This window comes from Apodemus sylvaticus, chromosome 14, assembly GCF_947179515.1.
Source record: "Apodemus sylvaticus chromosome 14, mApoSyl1.1, whole genome shotgun sequence".
Lineage (NCBI taxonomy): Eukaryota > Metazoa > Chordata > Mammalia > Rodentia > Muridae > Apodemus > Apodemus sylvaticus.
In genome coordinates this window covers 22,068,562-22,088,573 of record NC_067485.1, presented here as the reverse complement: position 1 = coordinate 22,088,573, position 20,012 = coordinate 22,068,562, and the positions used below count along the sequence as shown (strand labels likewise).

At 40.9% G+C, this 20,012-nt stretch overlaps 1 protein-coding gene across 3 annotated transcripts in view; it reads left to right on the top strand.

The window, feature by feature from the left end:
- Nucleotides 1-20,012, top strand: part of Jarid2 (jumonji and AT-rich interaction domain containing 2) — a 177,225-nt gene that overhangs the window by 136,895 nt on the left and 20,318 nt on the right. For all 3 annotated transcript variants that reach the window (XM_052157277.1, XM_052157276.1, XM_052157278.1), the window contains 2 exons: nt 4,603-4,779; nt 14,276-14,511. In XM_052157277.1, coding sequence (XP_052013237.1) covers nt 4,603-4,779; nt 14,276-14,511 — 413 coding nt within the window. The remainder of the gene's footprint in view (nt 1-4,602; nt 4,780-14,275; nt 14,512-20,012) is intronic.

The following is a 20,012-nucleotide window of genomic DNA, read 5'->3' as shown; positions in this document are numbered from 1 at the left end:
GGAAATAGAACCCAGGCCTCACACAAGGAATTTGTAATTTTTTTTGTTTGTTTGTTTGTTTGCTTGCTTGCTTGCTTCTTTTTCAAGACAAGGTTTCTCTGTGTAGTCTTGGAACTCACTCTGTAGACCAGGCTAGCCTTGAACTCAGAAATCCACCTACCTCCTCCTCCCAAGTGCTGGGATAAAAGGTGTGTGCCACCAATGCCTGGCAGAAATTTGCAACATTACAATTAGGTACACAGTGCCTGGTGAAGATGTATTTAGGGGAGTGCCCAAGACGTACCTTTTATCCAAAACTCATTTTCTCACATGACATTTTCCACAAAAGTTTTAAACAGAGTCATAAGCTCTGCAGCAATCTTATACATTTTCTAACCATAGGTTTCGTATTTCCAAACTCCCCTAGAAGCTGGCCCATATACCTTTCCATTTGGGTAAGAAGATAGGAAATAAATTCCTTATCCCCTCATGTATATAAAATGACATTTTTTTTAAAAATTACATCCATTTAATTGTGGGTAACAGTTGCTCCCAAGGCAAGGCAAGCCTTGCTTTCTTTCCTTGTGGGCCCTTAGCATCAAATTGAAGTGTGTCTGTTCACTGAGCTATCTCACGAGCCTGTACTGGGAAGTTTTATAACTTAGGAGTTGTTTTGAAAACTCATTAATAACATGATATGAGCAGTAGCCTAATATAATTTTGCTGTGAGTTATTTACATTGCCATACATTGTTTGGTCATAAGAGTAGTTTGGGCTAATTTTACTCTACTCGTCACACCCTGTAAGCGGCTTCTAGAACTAGGGCTTCTTCCTTAAGCTCTGTATGCCATGGAGAATCTTCATTGCTGCCATGCCCATGATTGACAGGCCGTTCCCTTCTCATTAAGGGTAGGTTTTCTTATGGAAAAAGCCCGCCCCCCCCCCCCTTACCAGATGATGTCTCATACTTGAACATCTTTTCAATTTAAATTGCAATTTTTTTAAAGTCATTGGTGCTAAATCTGAGGAATCATCTAAAATGTGAGCATGAATAATAGCATGTGGAAGTTCTGCACGTACATTTGCAGATGAGTGACTCTGGAGAAGAACAGGGATAGAACAGTGATAGTTGCCCTATCCTCTTTTAAAGGACCTTCAGCATTGTGGGTTCAATGTAGGAGTAAAAGTAGAAGCATGTGGAATAGAGCTGCGTGAGCATCATTGGATTGGATTCATGGAGGTGTTGCTGTAGTTACTGTCGTTGCTTATAGCTTCTGGTTTTCTAGAACCATGAAATATGCCAATTCATTGGGCACTCCCTATTAATTGGGTCACCTAAATAACTGCGTGCAAAGAAAGTTCTTTTCTAAAATAGGGGGGGAACAAAGAAAGGCTCTTCAAATAGCAGAGAGCTGTCTGTTTGGTCGCATTAAGAATTGGTTGAGGGAGGGGGAAGATGATGGCTAGGGAGGACAGAGAAAAAACCCACATTATAGAAACCGAAGCCCAAAGAAGAAAACACCAGCTTTGGATTAAAATAAATTTTGTCATGGCTATGACATACCACAGTTTGATTTTTGTCCAGATGAAAACATTTGGTTTGTACTTCAGTAAATATTGTGGAGACATTGCCAGCTAATTTTAAAAAGTAATGAAATACAGTGTTGGCAAAACACAGATAGATGCATTCTGTATTCCCCATTCCTCCTATCTGATCCAAAGCTTAAAAAAAAAAAAAAAACCAAAAAGCAAATTTGATAATGCAAGTGAATAATCAGCAGAGAAATAGGTGCCTGTTGCAATTTCAGACTATTTATAATCATTGCAATATTATATTGCAATCATTATAATATTTATAATCATATGAATCACTCCCTTGCTCCACAAAAAAGTAACTATTCTTCTCCCCCATAGCCCTAATCTTCCCAAACTCTCCCTCTTTGAGTATTTCAAATATATGCTCGTGAAGGAGAGCAGAGAGAATTCTGAGTGGAAATTACCACCTCTCAGTAGTTAGTGTACTAAAAGTGGCATTGTTTGTATCATGACAAGAAGAAACCACTCTGAGAATAGCTTGCCTTATGCCTGTCTTGTTCCCAGTGTCATTGCTGGAGCTTTGCAGTGGGGTTGACTCCTGCCATGGGAGGAGTTAGGAATTGTTGTTGTTGTTATTGTTGTTGTTTATTATTACCAGTAGCAGCAGCAGCACTGCTATGGTTTTCTTGCTTGGGAATTGCCTTTCTCCCAGATTTGTCAGCCCTAATACACCGTTACTCATGTGGACCTCTCTTTGTACTGAAGAATGAGAAATGGTTTCCCTCAACAGTAGTGGTGTGTAGATTCATGCCTGCATTGAGCATTTGAAATTTGTTTTCCTCGATTCCTCCTCTAAACTGCTTCCCTGTAAGTCAGAGAAATAGACTTGTCCTAGGTGAGTAGGAAAGGAGGAGTAATTTTCTGAACCACATATCTTCAGACATTTATTTTAGCTCTTTGGGATATTTTAGGTTATTCACTATTTTCTGGATCATATAATGGAGTTTTCTCAGCACATTGTTTTCTCCATTTTTCATTTTGTTACAAGGTTGTTAACTTGTAAATGAATAGGGCAGCAAGATTTGTGGACAGAGTTCTCATAGTTACAGAGGTGGAATATGTATACATCACAGTTTTTCTTAGACCTGTGTTAGTTAGGCTGACTGGGAGGTTAGTGACACATATAAATTCAAGGCCACTCTATAATGAAGAGGTCTGTGTCTGCTTTCTGCATGATATGCTAGTTGTTCCTGAGTTTCCTCTCTCCTAAATAAGCGATGAGTTGTCTTAGAGTACTATCCTGAAAGGCAGACTATGTGCAACTGAAGGAGACCATTGTGGTCATTGATAGGGGAGAGAATGGGTTCAGGACTGACGTTTGGACTGAGGATATCTTGTCACTGCTAGCACTGATGATGAATTGATCCTCAAATCTTGCAAAACGCTGCTAGTGTAGAGCTGCAGATGACTAGCTCCAGTAGAAACGTGGTTATTTTCTCTTTTTAAATTCACTTTCTTTACTCTTATTTGACAAATGATTCTTCAAAGCCAATCTTGGTTTTCAGAATCTTCCTCCAGTCAAGAACCTGATTGTAAATGGCATTGATCAAAGGTACAAAAATAAAATAGAAATAGTTTTTGTCAGACCGCATGCAACTTTCCACTGGGGTCTTTGTAGCCTGTATCCCCTCTGGTATTAGGTTGTAAAAATTAAATCATCTTGCACTTGTTTATTTGTTTTTGTTTTTTCCGGAGACAGGGTTTCTCTGTGTAGTCCTGGCTGTCCTGGAACTCACTCTGTAGACCAGGCTGGCCTCGACCTCAGAAATCCACCTGCCTCCCAAGTGCTGGGATTACAGACGTGCGCCACCACTGCCCAGCCATCTTGCACTTGTTATTCAGTGTTAATTCAGATAACTTAATTGGAGTGCTGTTGTACACTTTGCCACCCTCTCCCCCACTGACTCGGTGGGAACAAGTTTCATGTAGCCTCTGCTGGCCTTGAACCCACCGTGATGGCTCTCCTGCCTCCAGCTCTTTGGAATTTAACAAATTAATGTTACTAGGAATGATTTCAAACGAAGAAAAGAGGAAGGTGATGTATCTAGTTATCCTTTTTGGGTTTTTTCAAGCTAGAAAAGAAAATTTTGTTTATTTAGGAACAGTTTATTGTCATATATGCTTGGTGACCCTGGGGTCCATGAGAGACAATCACATCCTTTAGAACTGGAGTTGTGAGCCACAGTGTGTTTGCTGGAAATAGAACTTGGGTTATATATAAGAGCAGCAGGTGCTATTAGCCATTGAGCTGTCTCCAGTCGGAAGTGTTGTCCAAAAGTTATCTGTGCAGGTACTTGGTAGTGTATAATGGGAAAGAATCCAAGGTTGTTTGTTATCTGTGCATTTTTAATAGTTTCTGGTTCTAGAATGTATATCAATTTGTTGATTGCATATCCCTCAAGATTGGCTATATTTCATAAGGGAAAAAGTATTGGAAGTAATCTTCCTTTATTTTCAGCATGAAGAAAGCAATGCAAAGGTGTGGCTTCTTTGCATAGATTGTCTCTAGCCCAAGGAATTTATTTTAATAATATATCCTACTATAACTTCAGAGTAGTTTGTAAATATTTGAGGTGTTGGGGGGGATTCTATACTTGGCCTTTACATTAAAATAAACAATTCAGTTTCCTCTTCCTCCCTCATCAAAAATTAATTTTTTTCTCTTATTTCCAAAGTTTTAAGTTAAATGCACAATGCAGAGTAAACCTCCAACAATGTGCTTTCATTCTACTCACACTGAGTTATTCATTCCCTGTTGTTGTTTCAGATAAGATTCTTAAGTCTCTATTTCCTCCTGGGGGATTTTTGCCTGAAATTCCTAAAGAATACAAATGGGGTATACTTCATGGGGGAATATTTGAAAATAAATTAGAAGTGGTAGCATCTGTTCATGGTAAACAGCTTTGTTTTGTGTGACCAGCATGCAGTTAGGATCCTCTCTTTGTAAACCTTTCCTTTGCATTACTCCTTCTGGAAGGGGTGAATGTCAAGATTGGTTTTGATGAACTACATATGTTAACCCATCAGGTTCTCCTGCGCTGCCCAACAGTATGGTATATTTTGGAAGCTCTCAGGATGAGGAGGATGTCGAAGAGGAAGATGATGAGACAGAAGATGTCAAAACAGCCACCAACAATGCTTCATCTTCGTGCCAGTCAACCCCCAGGAAAGGAAAAACCCATAAGCATGTTCACAACGGGCATGGTAGGTTCTCCACCGAGGCTCTGTAAAGGGCAGTGGAGCCAGGCATTGGGGGATAGTTGAGAAAAAATTTGAAGGGTTTCATCCAGATTTCTTCAGAGTAATTCAAGTACCTGACTCTTAATGTACAAAGAACTTAGCAGTTCAGCTCAAAACTATTCTAGAGAAAAATGAAGATGTTCTATGTGGAAATGATTATAAATGTCATAGGAACTACAGATGATGGTTAACAAGACATGCTTTCGTGATCATGTTTCTCAGTGTAGCCCAAGCCATCCTGGAACTTACCCTGTAGACCAGTCTGACCCTGCACTCAGTTTTGCCTGCCTCTGCATAATACTAAATCGGTATTTTTTTCTTATGTTTGAGTATATGTTATGTGTAGTATATGATACAGCGATAAATATGCATAAATGTCTAGCAGTTTAGTTATGGGTATGCCTCTTACACAGGGGCACCACCATTTAAAGGTTGATGGAATAAAATTGTGTTAAGCTGCAGCTATAATATTCAGGAAGTCTTTATTTATTATTATATCACACATAAATGTAGGGCAGGGGAATACTTGAATCAGAGCTCCCTACTTTTCTGTCTTCTGTTGAGTGAATCCAGCTTGTCAGGCTTGTATCATGAGAAAATGCGTGTTTTTACCCACTGATCCAGTCTGTGTCCCATCATGGAAACTTAGTGATTGAGAGAGGTGCTTTTCAGTTGCCATTCAAGTTCAAATGCCTGGATGAATTGTGAGGGGTGAAAAGTTTGTGGGATAGAGTTTGATGTATTTCATGGGATGGGAGAATATACTCTTAAGGAAATTATAATAATGCCTCGGGCTATTTTGGGGGACCTGAAAAGAAGACTTACCATGGTAGTCAGGAGGAGAAATTTTAATTCCAGGAATAGGGAGCTTGATGATTGTAAGTATGCAACTAAGATCAGTTCAGTAAATTAGAATAGTCTTTCTGTCCCAGATTAATTGTCATAGGAAAATTGATGGCAGTTGGAGGTTTCTACCCAGGAAATCACTGATAAGAACCTGGGATTACAAACACGTAATGGTGTGGCTCCTAGCAAGGACCTGATGGGGGTATGGTAGTGCATGAATTAGGGTAGGGTTAATTAGTGGAGGTCTAAGGGTTTGTTTAATTAACTGTTGAGTCAGCCTCATTGGTTACAGACAGCAGAAATGCAGAGAGCAGGCACAGTTCCTTATGGTGGATGAAGTAGACGTGTAAAGCTAGATGGTCTTCATTTCCTTGGGACTGTCTTCACTTTCAGTGTGAATTCACGTGTTCACCTAGATTTTTTTTTTTAACCAGGAAACTGCTGATTAAGATTGTTATCACTGCGTGACAGATAATTCCTCAGATTTGTTGACTCTTTTTGTAAGAGACACATTGGGGCAAGCACACTGCTTTTCATACTTTTCTATTATTACTTTTCTTTGTATGCTTTATAGTGTTATACATGTCAGGAAACCCATAGACATCTGTGAACTCTGTTGAGTTAACTCTGTTGTTAACAGCAGGAGAAACCTGCTGTGGTGCAGAGATAAATGTATAGAAAATCACTTAGTGAAGATATATCTTTAGTACATTATTCTGAAAATCTGGAGCTTGAACAATAGTCCATTTTTCTGATTTACTTTGTGTTGAAGTGGAGTAGGAGGGAATCTCTCGTGACTTAATGCCATGATACTGGGTCTCTTGTGAACCTCGTTGTGACAGGTGTCTTGTACACCTTCTTAGGCGCGAGTGTGTTAGCAATCTTAGATTTAAGAATCTGGGCCCTGATATTCTGCAAGAACCAACTATTCCTGACAGAGGCTTTACTATGAAAACATTACACAAGTACTTTACAAACAATATCATATCCTAATTAGAAGGGATGTATTGGTTAAAACACAGTCTGGAATGACTTGTACAGTATCACCTGATAATCGGGTTGCAACTCAAGAGTAATAATAACAAATAGTGACTCCATTTCAATAGATCATCTGTTTCTAAAATTTTTCACATATAGAGCCGCCAATGATGCCAACAGTGGAAATATAACAACACAATCAAATTGCTAAGTATATTTATCATATAAGTTATTATTTAGAATGTTCCTAATTATTTTGCTCTTTTCTTTGTTTTAACACCCAGAGGTAAATGGAGTAGATGGTGAATTAATGAGTTTGTGATGAATTTGGCTTTTCCTCAGTATTGTTAGCTTGGCAAGCCCTTTGTGACCTTCTACAGAATAATTTTGTGAGAGTTCATTAGTTAAATTAGTCAGATGTCTTTTTTTTCCTTCCTTTACTGAAACTTGGAAGGAATAGGAAAGATTATTGTTCCATTTTGTATACATCTTTTTTGAAGATATGTTTTACAGGAGCCTTTTTCCCAGCTGGAATGATTTAATTGCTTTTGGATTCATACTGGGGACAAAAAGCAATCATTTGATCAGTTTTCTGAATTCACGAGTTGTCCTCCCCCCCCCCCCCCCAAACACACACACACACACGCTGTCTGGAGTGGAGGAGGGGTTTTGAGAAGTAGGGCCAGGGTCTTGCCTGACAGAATGCTTCCTCAATTACAGGTGGCCATGAGACCTGCATCTCTTTCTAGCATAAGGCAGTCACAACTTTCCTGTTGAGACAAGGGTGGGATTGTAAGATCTGAGCTTATGTTGAAGGAGTGGTAGTTCTTCCCTAAAATCTTAACAAATTTGTGGCACTGTTAACAGACCACTTGTCATAGTAATTAAAGTATGCTTTAGAAGCCAAGCCACTTTTTAAATTGTATCCTTACTTGGTTCTTTGGCGATGATTTATATTTTTTCAAAGATTCCTCCTATCCTGTTCTTGGGTTTTTGTTTGTTTGGATATACATTTGCCACTGTAATATAATTGGGGGCAAACATCTGGACTCCTAGGTTGTCTAAGGGAATTCTAAAATGTTTATATGTGCCTCAAATGCCTTGGCATGTTCTGAGATTCTATCTGAAAATCAGCTGGCACTGCTGATCCCCGACATTCTCTACTGTACCTCAACTGCTTTGTGAGATGGTAGAAGGTCTGCTAGAGTTGCTGCCAGCTTAACCCTCTGATCCCAGGTTCTTTTTATTGTTCTGAAGTGTGTGTTCCAATGGTTCAGCAGCTTTTCTTTTCTTTTTTTTTTTATAAAATTGAAGAAATATATATAGAAAAACACATTAAAATTGACAATTTTCATCAAAAAATTAAAGAGTAAAATTATAGACAAAACATTGCTAAATTAATTGAAAAAGGAAGTAGAAACATTTTGTGATTGAATTGAAGATTTACATGGAAAATATTTCTGATAAAATTGTAGAAAAATATAGAAAAAACATGTTAAAATTGAAGAACATCATGGAAAATTATAGTGGTAAAAATGGTAGGCATCAAATATTTCTAACTTGATTGAAAGTGGAATTATAAACATTATCTGATAAAATTGAAGACTTACATGGAACTTCTGATAAAACTGAAGAAATATATAGAGAAAATGTTAACATTGAAGATTATCATGGAAAATAATACACATAAAATAAAATAAATGGTACACATTAAAAACATCACTAAATTAATTGAAAGAGGAATTATAAACATTTTCTGATTTAAAATTGAAGATTTACATGAAAAATATTTTTGTTAGTCTATGTCTTTGTATTGGTGAATTGATCCCATTGATGTTAAGGTATAGTGATTGCTGCTTCTTATTATTTTTGATGTTATTTTTATGTTTGTATGGTTACCTTCTTTGTTTGTTGGGCTCAGTGGTTAAGAGCACTAACTGCTCTTTTGAAGGGTCCTGAGTTCAAATCCCAGCATCCATATGATGGCTCATAACCATGTGTAATGAGATCGGATGTGTCTGAAAACAGCTACAGTGTACTTGCAGTCAGCATCTTGAAGAAGCATACACACGCTGTCGTTGTCATCATTGTTATTGTTGTTTTTACAGCTCCCAAAGAACTGCACAGGCATACGGGGAATGCTGCTTTCACGGGTACTTTTTCTCCCTTCCCTTTCCCTTTCCCTTTCCCTTTCCCTTTCCCTTTCCCTTTCCCTTTCCCTTCCCCTTCCCCTTCTCCTTCCCCTCCCTTTTCCTTCCCTTTTCCTTCCCTTTTCCTTCCCTTCCCTTCCCTTTTCCTTCCCTTCCCTTCCCTTTTCCTTCCCTTCCCTTCCCTTTTCCTTCCCTTCCCTTCCCTTTTCCTTCCCTTCCCTTCCCTTTTCCTTCCCTTTTCCTTCCCTTCCCTTCCCTTTTCCTTCCCTTCCCTTTTCCTTCCCTTCCCCTTTCCTTCCCTTCCCTTTTTTCCCTTCCCTTTTTTCCTTTTCCTTTTCCTTTTTCCCTGCCCCTCCCCCTCCCCTCCCCTTCCCTCCCCACCCTTCCCCTCCCCTTTTTGGTTTTTCGAGACAGTGTCTGTGTAACCCTGGCTGTCCTAGAACTTACTCTGTAGACCATGCTGACCTCAAAACTTAGAAATCTGCCTGCCTCTGCCTCCCAAGTGCTGGGATTACAGGTGTGAGTCACCATACCTGGCCCGCTCTGGTACTTTGTTGTAGCCACATGACATTGCCAGGTATTAATCTGTTGAAGCCACAATTTTTTCTGTTCTAAAACATCTTAACGGTTCAAAGAAGAGGTCCAGTTGTGCAAAGACCATTCAGGTTATGGGTCTTTTCCTGGGGTAGAGGGACCATTTCTGATCGTGCTCTGTGAATGAGTCACATGCTGTGTAACTTAGAGCCTCAACAAATAGAACTGTCTAAGTCTTGGTATGTTTTTAATCGGGTGCTAGGTGCCTCTTATTCTGTTCTGTTCTTATGCCTTAGGTTTGTTCTAAGAATGTGAAAAAAATACTCCAGAACAACCTTACTCTATGCTTTCAGTATGCTTTTAGCATGAATATTATACACTTGATGGTTACTAAACTACACAAAACTGCATAATTTCAGATGTTTTTCTGACCCGTCTTAAGGAAAATCTATTCTATTCAATTAAGCCTTGCTGATCCCAAAGGCATACAGAGTGTTTGAAAGTTACTTGTCAATTTGGATAAAAATTGTATGAAGTATTCAAGGTGTTTGTTTGAACAGCCTTGAAGTTAGTCCATTAAAGCCATTATTTTCTGTCTTTCATACACTTCTGTTATTGCTTATTCCTTTAAAGGCAGAATTGGGAGGCTGTATTACATGCCATTTAGCACTTGTCAGACCCAGTAACTATTGGTCTTACATTTACCAGGCAGTGACTGTTCAGTGTCCACCATGAAGACAAACTACCTGGCCCGTGGTCAGCCTTCTGTTTCTCTACCAACTTCTCTAGTTCATCCAGGAAAGTTTCTGGGAGAAACCAAAGTACTTTAGTGTACACTGGGTACAGACCTTGGCGTTGAGTCATGGATGGTGGCATTAGCTGTCCAGGAGGCTGGTTCTGCTCTTGTCCAGATGAACTGGAACAGGGACTTTGTTTGCCACGGTTGCTGCTACTAACATTCTTCCCCAGCCTTGGGGACTGTCCTGGTCTAACTCAGCTCAACAAGTATCCCTGTGGATCTGAGAGGGACTTTGCACCGCCTTTGCTTATAGCCTAGGGCTTTGAGGGGACTTTATTTCTAGGATGCCTTGAACTTCTGATTCTCCTGTCTTTACCTGCCAATAGCTTGAGACCATAGGCAGGTGCCAGCACATCTCCTGCATAAGAATTATTCAGGTTTCTGCTAGTTTTGTCTTAGGCAAACTAAATTGGACTCATGGTCTTGTTCTAGGCAAGCATTCTATTAGTGAACTTTCAGTGTATGTATATGCTTTTTATTGTGTCTTCTGCATTTTGGAAGCCATTTTTTCTAGGTTTGTATTTTTATTGTGAAAATGTTAATTTTCCCTTGTCTTGCATTATTATAAATGGCCATAAATCAAGTGTGTTGTGATTATTCAAGTTCAAAGGTGGACCAGAATTCTTATCATTACATCAGTTGTGTTTGCCCTTTCAGAATGCATTATCTTTTGAATGAAGAGTCTCGTAAAACCCAAACTGCTGAATCAGGTGCATGATTCTTTTTGCACAGCTGTTCCTCCCTATGGTCCCTTTGTTGTTTTGATGAAGGCAGATACTTTAAAAATGCTGTCCAGGCTAGGGCTCCTCCTCACGTTAGCAGCATTGTATTTGGGAACGAGAAGGACCAGAAAACTATTTTTCAGAGACAAACTATTCAGTTTGATTTATGGTGTTTCTGTATTTCTGACTATTATTACAAAGTTATTAAGAACCATTAAAACTTAACTATCATGAGTTACTTATAGCATTGGTAACATATATTTGGCTAATATATCCAATTCTATAGTTATTTTTATACCACTACCCATAATATCTTCCCATTTTGAGATCTTTGGACGTGGAAACCAAATGGTGATGTTAGGGAATTTTAAAGTTTTCCGTAGAGGATGTAAATTCAGTTGACTTAATTTCCACACATTAATTCTTGTGTGTAGGCACTTGAGCACACAGCGTACTTGAGAGGATAAGGCAGTATTGTTGTATTAGAGCTGTCTAACATGACCTTGTATGTTGTGGGAAGAAGCATAATACAAATCAAACCATACACATTTTTCTCCTTTTAGTAACTGTCTTTTGACTGAGGTGGCATCCCAGTCTGGTTTTGCAGGTACAGTAACCATTATAACTTCTAGGTGCTTCCGTTTGACTTGTTGATGGCTCTAATGTGAGCATGTCTTTACTTGTCTGCCTGATTTTAAGCCTGGGTGCTCAACTGAGTTACTGTGCTGTTTGTGGCCAAGGCAAACCAAGTTAGTGCACCCACATGCTGTCGTACAATTCTCCTGACGTTTGGGCCCTAGTTGGCAGACCTCCCATTGTTTTCTGACACTAGAAGCTCAACGTGGAAGTGCATCATTAGTAAAGTGACATAACAGCCAGTGCCTTGCTCAGGCCAGGTCACCTGAGTGCAGTGACATGAAGCCTCCATTTAAGTGCCTGGCTTTGTATTAGAAACTTGCTGCGGATCTCTTTTACTTCCTATAGTACACTTCTTGTTTTCCTCTTCTTCACCCTTCTTATTTTAGAGGAATGGTATTTGTGGAGGATACTGTTTTTGTTAATTTGACTATTGTAGCTGTTCAATCTGAAAGTTCTTTGTGTATATTCTTCTGTTTTTCTGCAGGCAGGGTCAGTTTTCAGGAGTAGCTCTTCTGAGTTTCTTAATCACCCACATCAGCTTGCACCTGAGACACAGTAGTTTCAAAATAGGGAGCAACAAATATTAAAGACTGCTTTTTTACTGCATTTGCTTGTCCTGTGGTGTATTAGGAATAATTACTGAGACAGGAAGAGAGACCAGATCGATGGCTTTGTCAGCATCAAGTGTGCATCTTTGCCAGGGTAGTAAGAACTTTCAAAAAGATCACCCTTTTTATATTTGCATAGCTTCTTTCTCTGAAGAACATAAGACACTCTACATTCATGATGCAAAACACTTGAGACGACGAGGCCAGCTAGCTGGTCTGTCCTTGGAAATTGAGCATGGGTGTATTGGTATGACAGGGTACTGGAAAGCCACATCTGAGACCTTGTGTGTGAGGGCTTTAGATGGTCCTTTCATTCGTTGCCTAAACCTGCTGAGATTTCAGTGTTTGAGCAGGCCTCATGGACAACATCATTCTTGTTGGACTCCTGGGAACTGGAAATGTGAAGTTCCCCATGGAAATGTCGGAACTTAAACATCCTTGCAGGAAAAGACATAGCTAAAGAACCTTCTTTTGCCTGTGTCTCTTTACTCCTCATTTGATGGAAATCTTTCCCTTTCAAGAATGAAGTGACCTTCAATCAAAATATCAGCCTTAGGATTTAAAGACTGTTTGTTGTGGTGTGAAACCACTTGTCTATAGAGCATTTAACTTTCAGAGTAAGTGTATACAAATCAATATATCAGTCTCTGTTCATTAATGTAAAGCTATTTGTATCCCAGGACAATACAGTTTCCTAATATGGCTTGCTATGCTGGATGCTTAAAAGAAACTAGTCCAATTATTTCTTTTAATTGGGGACATTGTGTAGAGAACTTCTATACATTGATGCCTTTCTGTCTCATGCTCACAGAAAGTGAGGTTTTCTTTTTTTAACCTGCCTTTCCCCTTTCTCCCTTTCTTGAAAATCTTACAAATTAAGACAAAAGATAATTACTTGGAGGAATAAAACTGGCAGGTTCCCACGACACTTAAAATTAATGAGCTGTCTAGTACAAAATATACCTTGTCCTTTGCTTTGTTGTCTTTTCCCAATCACTCCTTTTTTCCCATTTAACACATAGTCTGACTTTTTGGTTATGTTTGGTGTTGGGTATATTGCTGCTATAAAATAGCAGGAGGGTTACAGCAAGATTCATTTGAAAAGTATCTTTTGTTTGCAAATCAGAGTTTCATTCCTCTTTCCTAGGACATCTTATTAAAATACTTGTTATCAGGCCTAAGTGTGTTAGTGGCACTGCCCTGCCCCCAACCCCACCCTCTGCACAGCTTTAGCTCTGGTTCCAGGGATTAGTTGCAGCCCTTCTCTGGGATTAGTAGTTGAAAGACCTCCAAGTCTATTCCATTGAAATCATAGGATTGTGCCTCTCCTTTCTGGTTTAGGCTGTGGAGGACCTTCATTTTCTAGGTCAGGAGGACACTGACTGCTGCCTGTCTACATCTTAGAACTGGTTTTTGACCATGATTCACTGACAAAGTAGAAGTGTGATACTGCTCATATAGGCTTTTTTAACCCCCCTCCTTAAATAGTCATTGCATTAAGAGATAGTAAGCACATCTCTCTCTCTGCCTCCCTCTCCACTGCGCGCACGCGTGCGCGGCTTGGATAGGTGACAAACAAGGAAGCTAGGAGTGAGAGTGAGCCAGCAGCCTGCCAGCCTCCCAGCACTAAGAGATACTGATGCTAAGCTCTGCAGGTCATTAGACACAGCTAGTACATTTTCTTCCTGATAGTACTTACTCTGCTTACATGAGCTTTTCCATGACACAGCCCCCTTGTAAAGCTGAGGAAATACATTGACTTTTTCAGGTTCAGTTTTTGTCATTTAATATACTGTTGATAATCTCTGAAGGAAATTTTCTCTTAAAAGTTGGGTTGTTTGTTTGTTTGTTTGTTTGTTTTTGCGACAATTTCACTCTAGGCCAGGATGGTGTAGAATTCTCTGTGTAGCCCAAACTTGTCTTGCTTCCTGAGTATTAGGATTTTAGGTATGAGCCACTATGATTCATTACCTACAGTAGGCAGTGTATGAATGGATTCAAAAAATAAGATATAGGACATAGATCGTTCTTAGGATCCATTGTAAGGGTTTCAGTCAGGTTCATCTCATGTCATGGTGTTGTGCATTTGAGTGCTGGCCATTTTCCTGAAGAATGGTTGTGTAGTTACATGGTATGGTTCCTCTGCTCCAGGCAGTGACTCAATTCTTCCCATCTCTTTTCTAGTCTTCAATGGCTCCAACAGGTCAACACGGGAGAAAGAACCTGCTCAAAAACACAAAAGCAAAGAGGCCACTCCCGGGAAGGAGAAGCACAGTGATCACCGGGCAGACAGCCGAAGGGAGCAGACTTCAGTGGTTCAACCCACCGCTGCCTCGTCTGTGGGTTCCTCGGCCAAGGGGCTTGCTGCCAACCACCAACCTCCCCCTTCGCATCGGTCGGCTCAGGACTTAAGGAAACAGGTAACCTTCAGGGGTTTTGTAGTATCCCACAGAATGCCCAGTTTATAAGTCATGGTGAATGCAGCCTGACAGCTGGAGAAGTGAGGCATGATGGGACAAAGATCATGTCTCTTACCCTGGGAGGATTCAAATATGGCTTCCCTTTCTTTCCTGAATGGCTTGAGTTTACTCAGTATTCACATCGCAAATGCTGCTCATCTGCCAGCCCTTGCCCCCCTCCTTTCTGAGAGGGTGCCACCCATTCCCCAGGTATAGCCCCTTCCTAGCACATCAACTCTGTGCCAGAGTAGGCGAATACTCTCCCACTGAGGGCAGACAAGGCAGCCATGGAGACTGAGCTGAAAACTGCTTAGTTTTGGGCATTAGATGACATGGAGACTGACCTGGATACACCAGTTATGCTTTCTAGTGAAGCAGACATATAAAATATTATTTCCTAGCCTTCTTGTAAAATTCTACAATAATATACAACACAGGTCATCTTTTTATAATTTTACTTTTATGTGAATTTGTCTTTTGCCTGAATGTACACCTGTATAAGTATGTCAGACACCCTGGAAATGGATCCTGGGAATTGAACCTGGGTCATCTTGAAGAGCGTCAGTGATCTTAACCAGTGAGCCATCTCTTCAGCTCCTAACACTGGTAACCTTAAGACTAGAAATTAGTTTTGTCTCCCAAATTAGTTGTATCTCCAGATTATTTACTTCTTGTCCCAGTGATTCATGAGAGTGGCCCGTACCCAAGCATCCGTGGTTTATTTACATCTCTACCTAGGAACCTGCTGCTCCTCTCCATTAACAGTGGCTCTTCTTCAGCACTCCACATCTCAACAGTGATGAGTGTTGGTGTGGGAAGTAACCCGAAGGTGTACAGCGAGTGCCTTTTGACCTGGGTTGTCTTTGCCCCTGGTCCATGGTGGTTACATACTAGCTTATCTACACCAGCTGTCTAGAGTAGTGGAGGGAGGCAATGGTTCGTTACTCTTAGAAGAGATTTCATGACCAAGGCAACTAAAAGCATCTCATTTGGGGGCTTTGGACTTGCAGTTTAATCCTCATCGACATTACAGGGATTATGGTGGCAGACAGACACACAAAGTAGCTGAGAGCGACAGCCTGTTCCTCAGGCAGTAAGCAGAGAGAATGGCACCGGGCCTGGCATCGGCTTTTGATGTTCAAAACCTTTCCCCTGTTTATACACCTAGTCCAACAAAGCCACCTCTTAAACCTTCCCAACAGTCTTCCAGCTAGGCATCACATGCTCAGATAGAGGAACCCATAGGGCCATTTTCACCTCAGAAGAAGCCATAGTCGAGTGTGAGCTCCTTGTATCTGTATGGTGCCAGGTTTGGCTTCTTTTCTTGGTGTGAATCCTGATACTGAAAGGGTTCTACTGTCAATCAGAGCCGATAACTTATGACCCTGATCTCCCTGAGCCTTTGAGATGTAAGTAATCTTTACTTTCTTAGCTCCATTGTCTAATGAGGTTATTCCACAGGGACTTTGTGAGAAATAAAGAGTAAATGGATGACCATCAGATAGTGCTCTGAATATAAGATCAATAAAGCAAGTTGTAGATCCCTTTATAATTCCTTGATATAAATGATTATATTCAACTGTCTGAAGGATACTCTGACCTTTACTATCAGATTTAATTTTAGGAAATGTTTGTGTGTGGGCTGTGATTTGAAGGGGATTCTGCTGAGCAGTACAAAGCTTTGTTCTTCTAGTTCTCTTGCTCTGGGAAAGACACCCTTCTTACAGGAAAAACACTCTCGTTATACTAAGGAATAATGGTAGATAGTGGTAGTTAGTGCTCTTCAAGGCCCTGGATCCTGAGGCTGACAACACATATATGCACACTTCTGTTTTTTTTTTTTTTTTTTTTTTTTTTGTCTGCCAGCACTCTATCTAATCTCATCACAAGCCTCTGGAACTCACAGAGTATCAGTTGGTATTCTTCAAGAAGGCATTCATTTAAATACCGTAACAGACGCCAGCTGAATCATGTAAATGATTGGGGTCAGCAGAAGAGAGAGTTCTTTTGTTTTGAGATATGGTTTCACTGTATAGCTAAAACTAACCTGGAACATGTAGCAATCCTCCTGTTTCAGCCTCCTGAGTGCTAGCATTACCTGACTCCTCAGAAAGCATTTTGAAATACTAGTTTGCCAGGAGAGTCAATGAAAGTCATAGTTGCAATGTAGTCAGTGGTCCGGGGTATAAATTATTGAGTCATACCAAATATGTCTTACTCTCAATGCGAGGTTAAGCTGTAACTTTGAGAAGAAGTTTCTATGTCTTCATGACTGGCCTCCAGATGCTCCCTTCCTGTGGAGTGTATAGAAGTGACATGATTTGGTTCTCTAACAGGCCAAAGGATCAGAATGGAAATTCTAGAAAATGAAATTGGAAAGAGGCTTTACAGAATGAAATCCAAGTGTCTTAGGTTCGGTTTCTATTACACCATGACCACTGCAGCTTTTATAAAGAAAAGCATTTAATTAGGGCTGGCATATAGTTTAGAGGTTTAGTCCATTATTTTCATGGTGGGAAGTGTGCAGTTATGCAGGCAGATGTGGTGCTGGATAGGCAGCTGAGAGTTCTACATCTAGACAGGCAGGCTGAGTGAGCCAGCCTCGGGTGTAGGCCTAGCTTGAGCTTCTGAAAGCACAATCCATGTTGTACACTTCTTCAGCAACACACCTCCATTACTGCTGCTCCCAATGAGCCTGCGGCACTCATTTCATTCAATCTCCAAACTCTTTGTGCAGGGTGGTAATGTAAAGTAGGCTTTGCCTACTTGTCCAGAGGCTCTGTGCACCGTTCGTAACACAGGCCATGTTGCCTGTGTTACGAGGACATCATGGTCCTTGTAAGGACACAAGCTCTCCTCTTGGACCCTGCTTCCTGTTTAAAGTCCATGTAGAGCTTCCTTTTTAGCTCCCCACCCTCACATCTGTGCTCCTTGTCAAGCTCACTCCCGCCCCCTAGTGGGTGAACTGAGGACCAGCAGTCTTAGTCCACACATCCATTTTCTGTTCTCTCCTATAAATACAATCCTTTCTGTTCACCAGTTTAGTAAAAGCACTAAAAATTGGGATTTCTGTCATTACAAAATTAGTCAAGGAAGAATCCTTGGAGTCCTTGGGTTTCATTTCCTTCACTTTTTCTTTCTTTTTTAAAGAATGTTTCTCTGTGTTCCTAGAATCCCTACCAGAGCAGAGACCTAGAAAGCTGTTTGCTGAAGATTTGTTTTTAATGTGCATCCAAGGGAGGGCCCCTCCAACGCTCTGTGTGCTTTTGCGTGTGCAGTGCCTTAGCTTGACAGCTATGAATGACTCAAGGTTCCCTTGCCATGTGCTCTTCAGGAGACTGAGGTAGTCTGTTCTCAGTCAAGTGCCATCATCCGAGGCTGGTAGAATGTCTGTCATTAGGGCTGTAGGTCTTTGTTCCCATGAGCTTTGTTGGTGCTGGTTAAATGTTGGCTTCTAAGAAATGAGTATATGCTGGGAAGGTGTGTCATTTTGTTATTTGTTTTGTCAGTGGTAGGGGACCATTTCAAGTTGTCAGATTTTATGTAAACTCTTTTGCAAGCTTGGTTGCTGGTTTAGCTTGTCGCTGTATTGAACTGAGTGCCTCATGCTTACGTGGCAAAGCATTTACCAACTGAACCATCTTCTAGCCTTGTGTATTTACATCTAATTCATTGGTGTCCCATTGCTTCCCTCTCTTCTAAACTTCAAGTTAGTTTCCCACTTGATTGCCAATCCCGTCTGTCATATCAGTCATACTGACTGAGAGGGTGGCTAGTGGGCTGCTGTGCACAGTATGTTAGGCACGCACTGTGGCGTGAGGCAAAGGCATGTGGATCTCAGAACTTGAGACTAAGTTTGGTCTACATAGTGATTTCTAGGCTCTCCATTGCTGTGCAGCGAGGCCCAAATCCCACACTTTAGTTTTGATGCCTCCCATATGTGTGCCTCCCTAGAGGGTATGTGCTGTCTCCAAAGGCCCGAGTGTGGGGCTGACTCAATCTGTGAGCATTGATTTTTTTTTTCCTTCTTTACTGGACCACAGATAAATTTTGGCATTTATAGAGAACATCTGACTGGCTTCTGTGTAAGTGTGCAGGTGCAACAAGTCTACCCCATGTGCTGGTGTGGAGAGGGGTGGGAACTTCACTGAAACCTTGTTCAGCAGTTTTTCAAGATGTGGTCTCTATAGACAGCAACAAAGTATCTCAAAAGACCTGATTAGAATTCCAAAGTCTCCAGCCTCATTACATCTGGAGGGGGCTTTGTAGACTTGAGGTGTGGGGCTGTGACCTATTTGGATAAGCCATGAGCCCTTAATTTACATTGTTGGTTTGGGTGCCTACAATTTGAATTATTTCCTTCATCCTACCACACGCAATACTTGTTTCCCAGTCGGCCTGGGCTTATCACCCAGGTCTCTATTGTGGCAGGGCATGCTGACCATGATTCAGCCTCATGATGGCATCTTGTAACTACCATTAGTAGCCCCAGCAAGACTGTTCCCTAACCACAAGCCAGGCCCCCTGAATCAGCAGTCTTCTGGGAAGAGGTCTCTGGTTTCTGTAATTGTGTGAGTTTTATGGGCTCTTATGGCGTTAGCCTCTCTAAAAACCCTGTTTCTTGATTTTTAAATTCATATTATAGATGACATCCATAAGACTAAATGTAACGCCAAACTCAAATCTATGCTGATTGGTGTAAAAATCACTCACCCTGGAACAGACAAGTCCAGTACATCATTGTTCTTATTTGGAAATCAGTGAGCCCCTGGGGATTTGGCGGTACCAGAGCCATACTCTTCCAGCTGGCAGATGGGTGACCAGTACAGGACAGCTGCCTCTATTTACCCAGTTAACAGAATCTCAAATGATTGCTTGCAAGGGGCAAGAAAATAGGAACCATTTGTGCAGAAGGGGACTAGGCATATTGTAGCTTCACAAAAGAAGTTGAAGGGTCTACCCTGTATCCAGTGAGGCTGTCAATGTAGGTAAGTCCCAATGACTGAGACTGAGATGGCTGGTAGCAGTTTGTAGGCACACCTGTGGCCTTGGCCTATGAGTCAGAGCCAAGGCACTTGAGGGCTGCTGCTCTTTTCCTTCTAGTGTGTGGGGTTTGGATGTTTGTGTGTGTGTTTGTTTTGCTGTTTAGCAAAATAATAGCATTATTGTGCTTCATGTCTGTGGGTCTGCTACACTTTTAACATGGAGCACACAAAGGATAGCAAAACAGCTGCTTTTAGAACAGGGAAAAATGTATTTCAAAAAACTATTGCAGACTTGACTTTTCTCAAATGAACAGCATCTTGCTGTTGCAGATTCTTAGGTAACTGATTGGTCACTATAGAGGGTCTTTATTATGGAGCCCCGAGCTTCCTGAAAGCCATGCAAAGAAATGTTAGTCTTCAGACCCATTCAGGCCGAGCACTCTGCAGGCCTACACAGTGTGGTGCAGAATGCTGGGG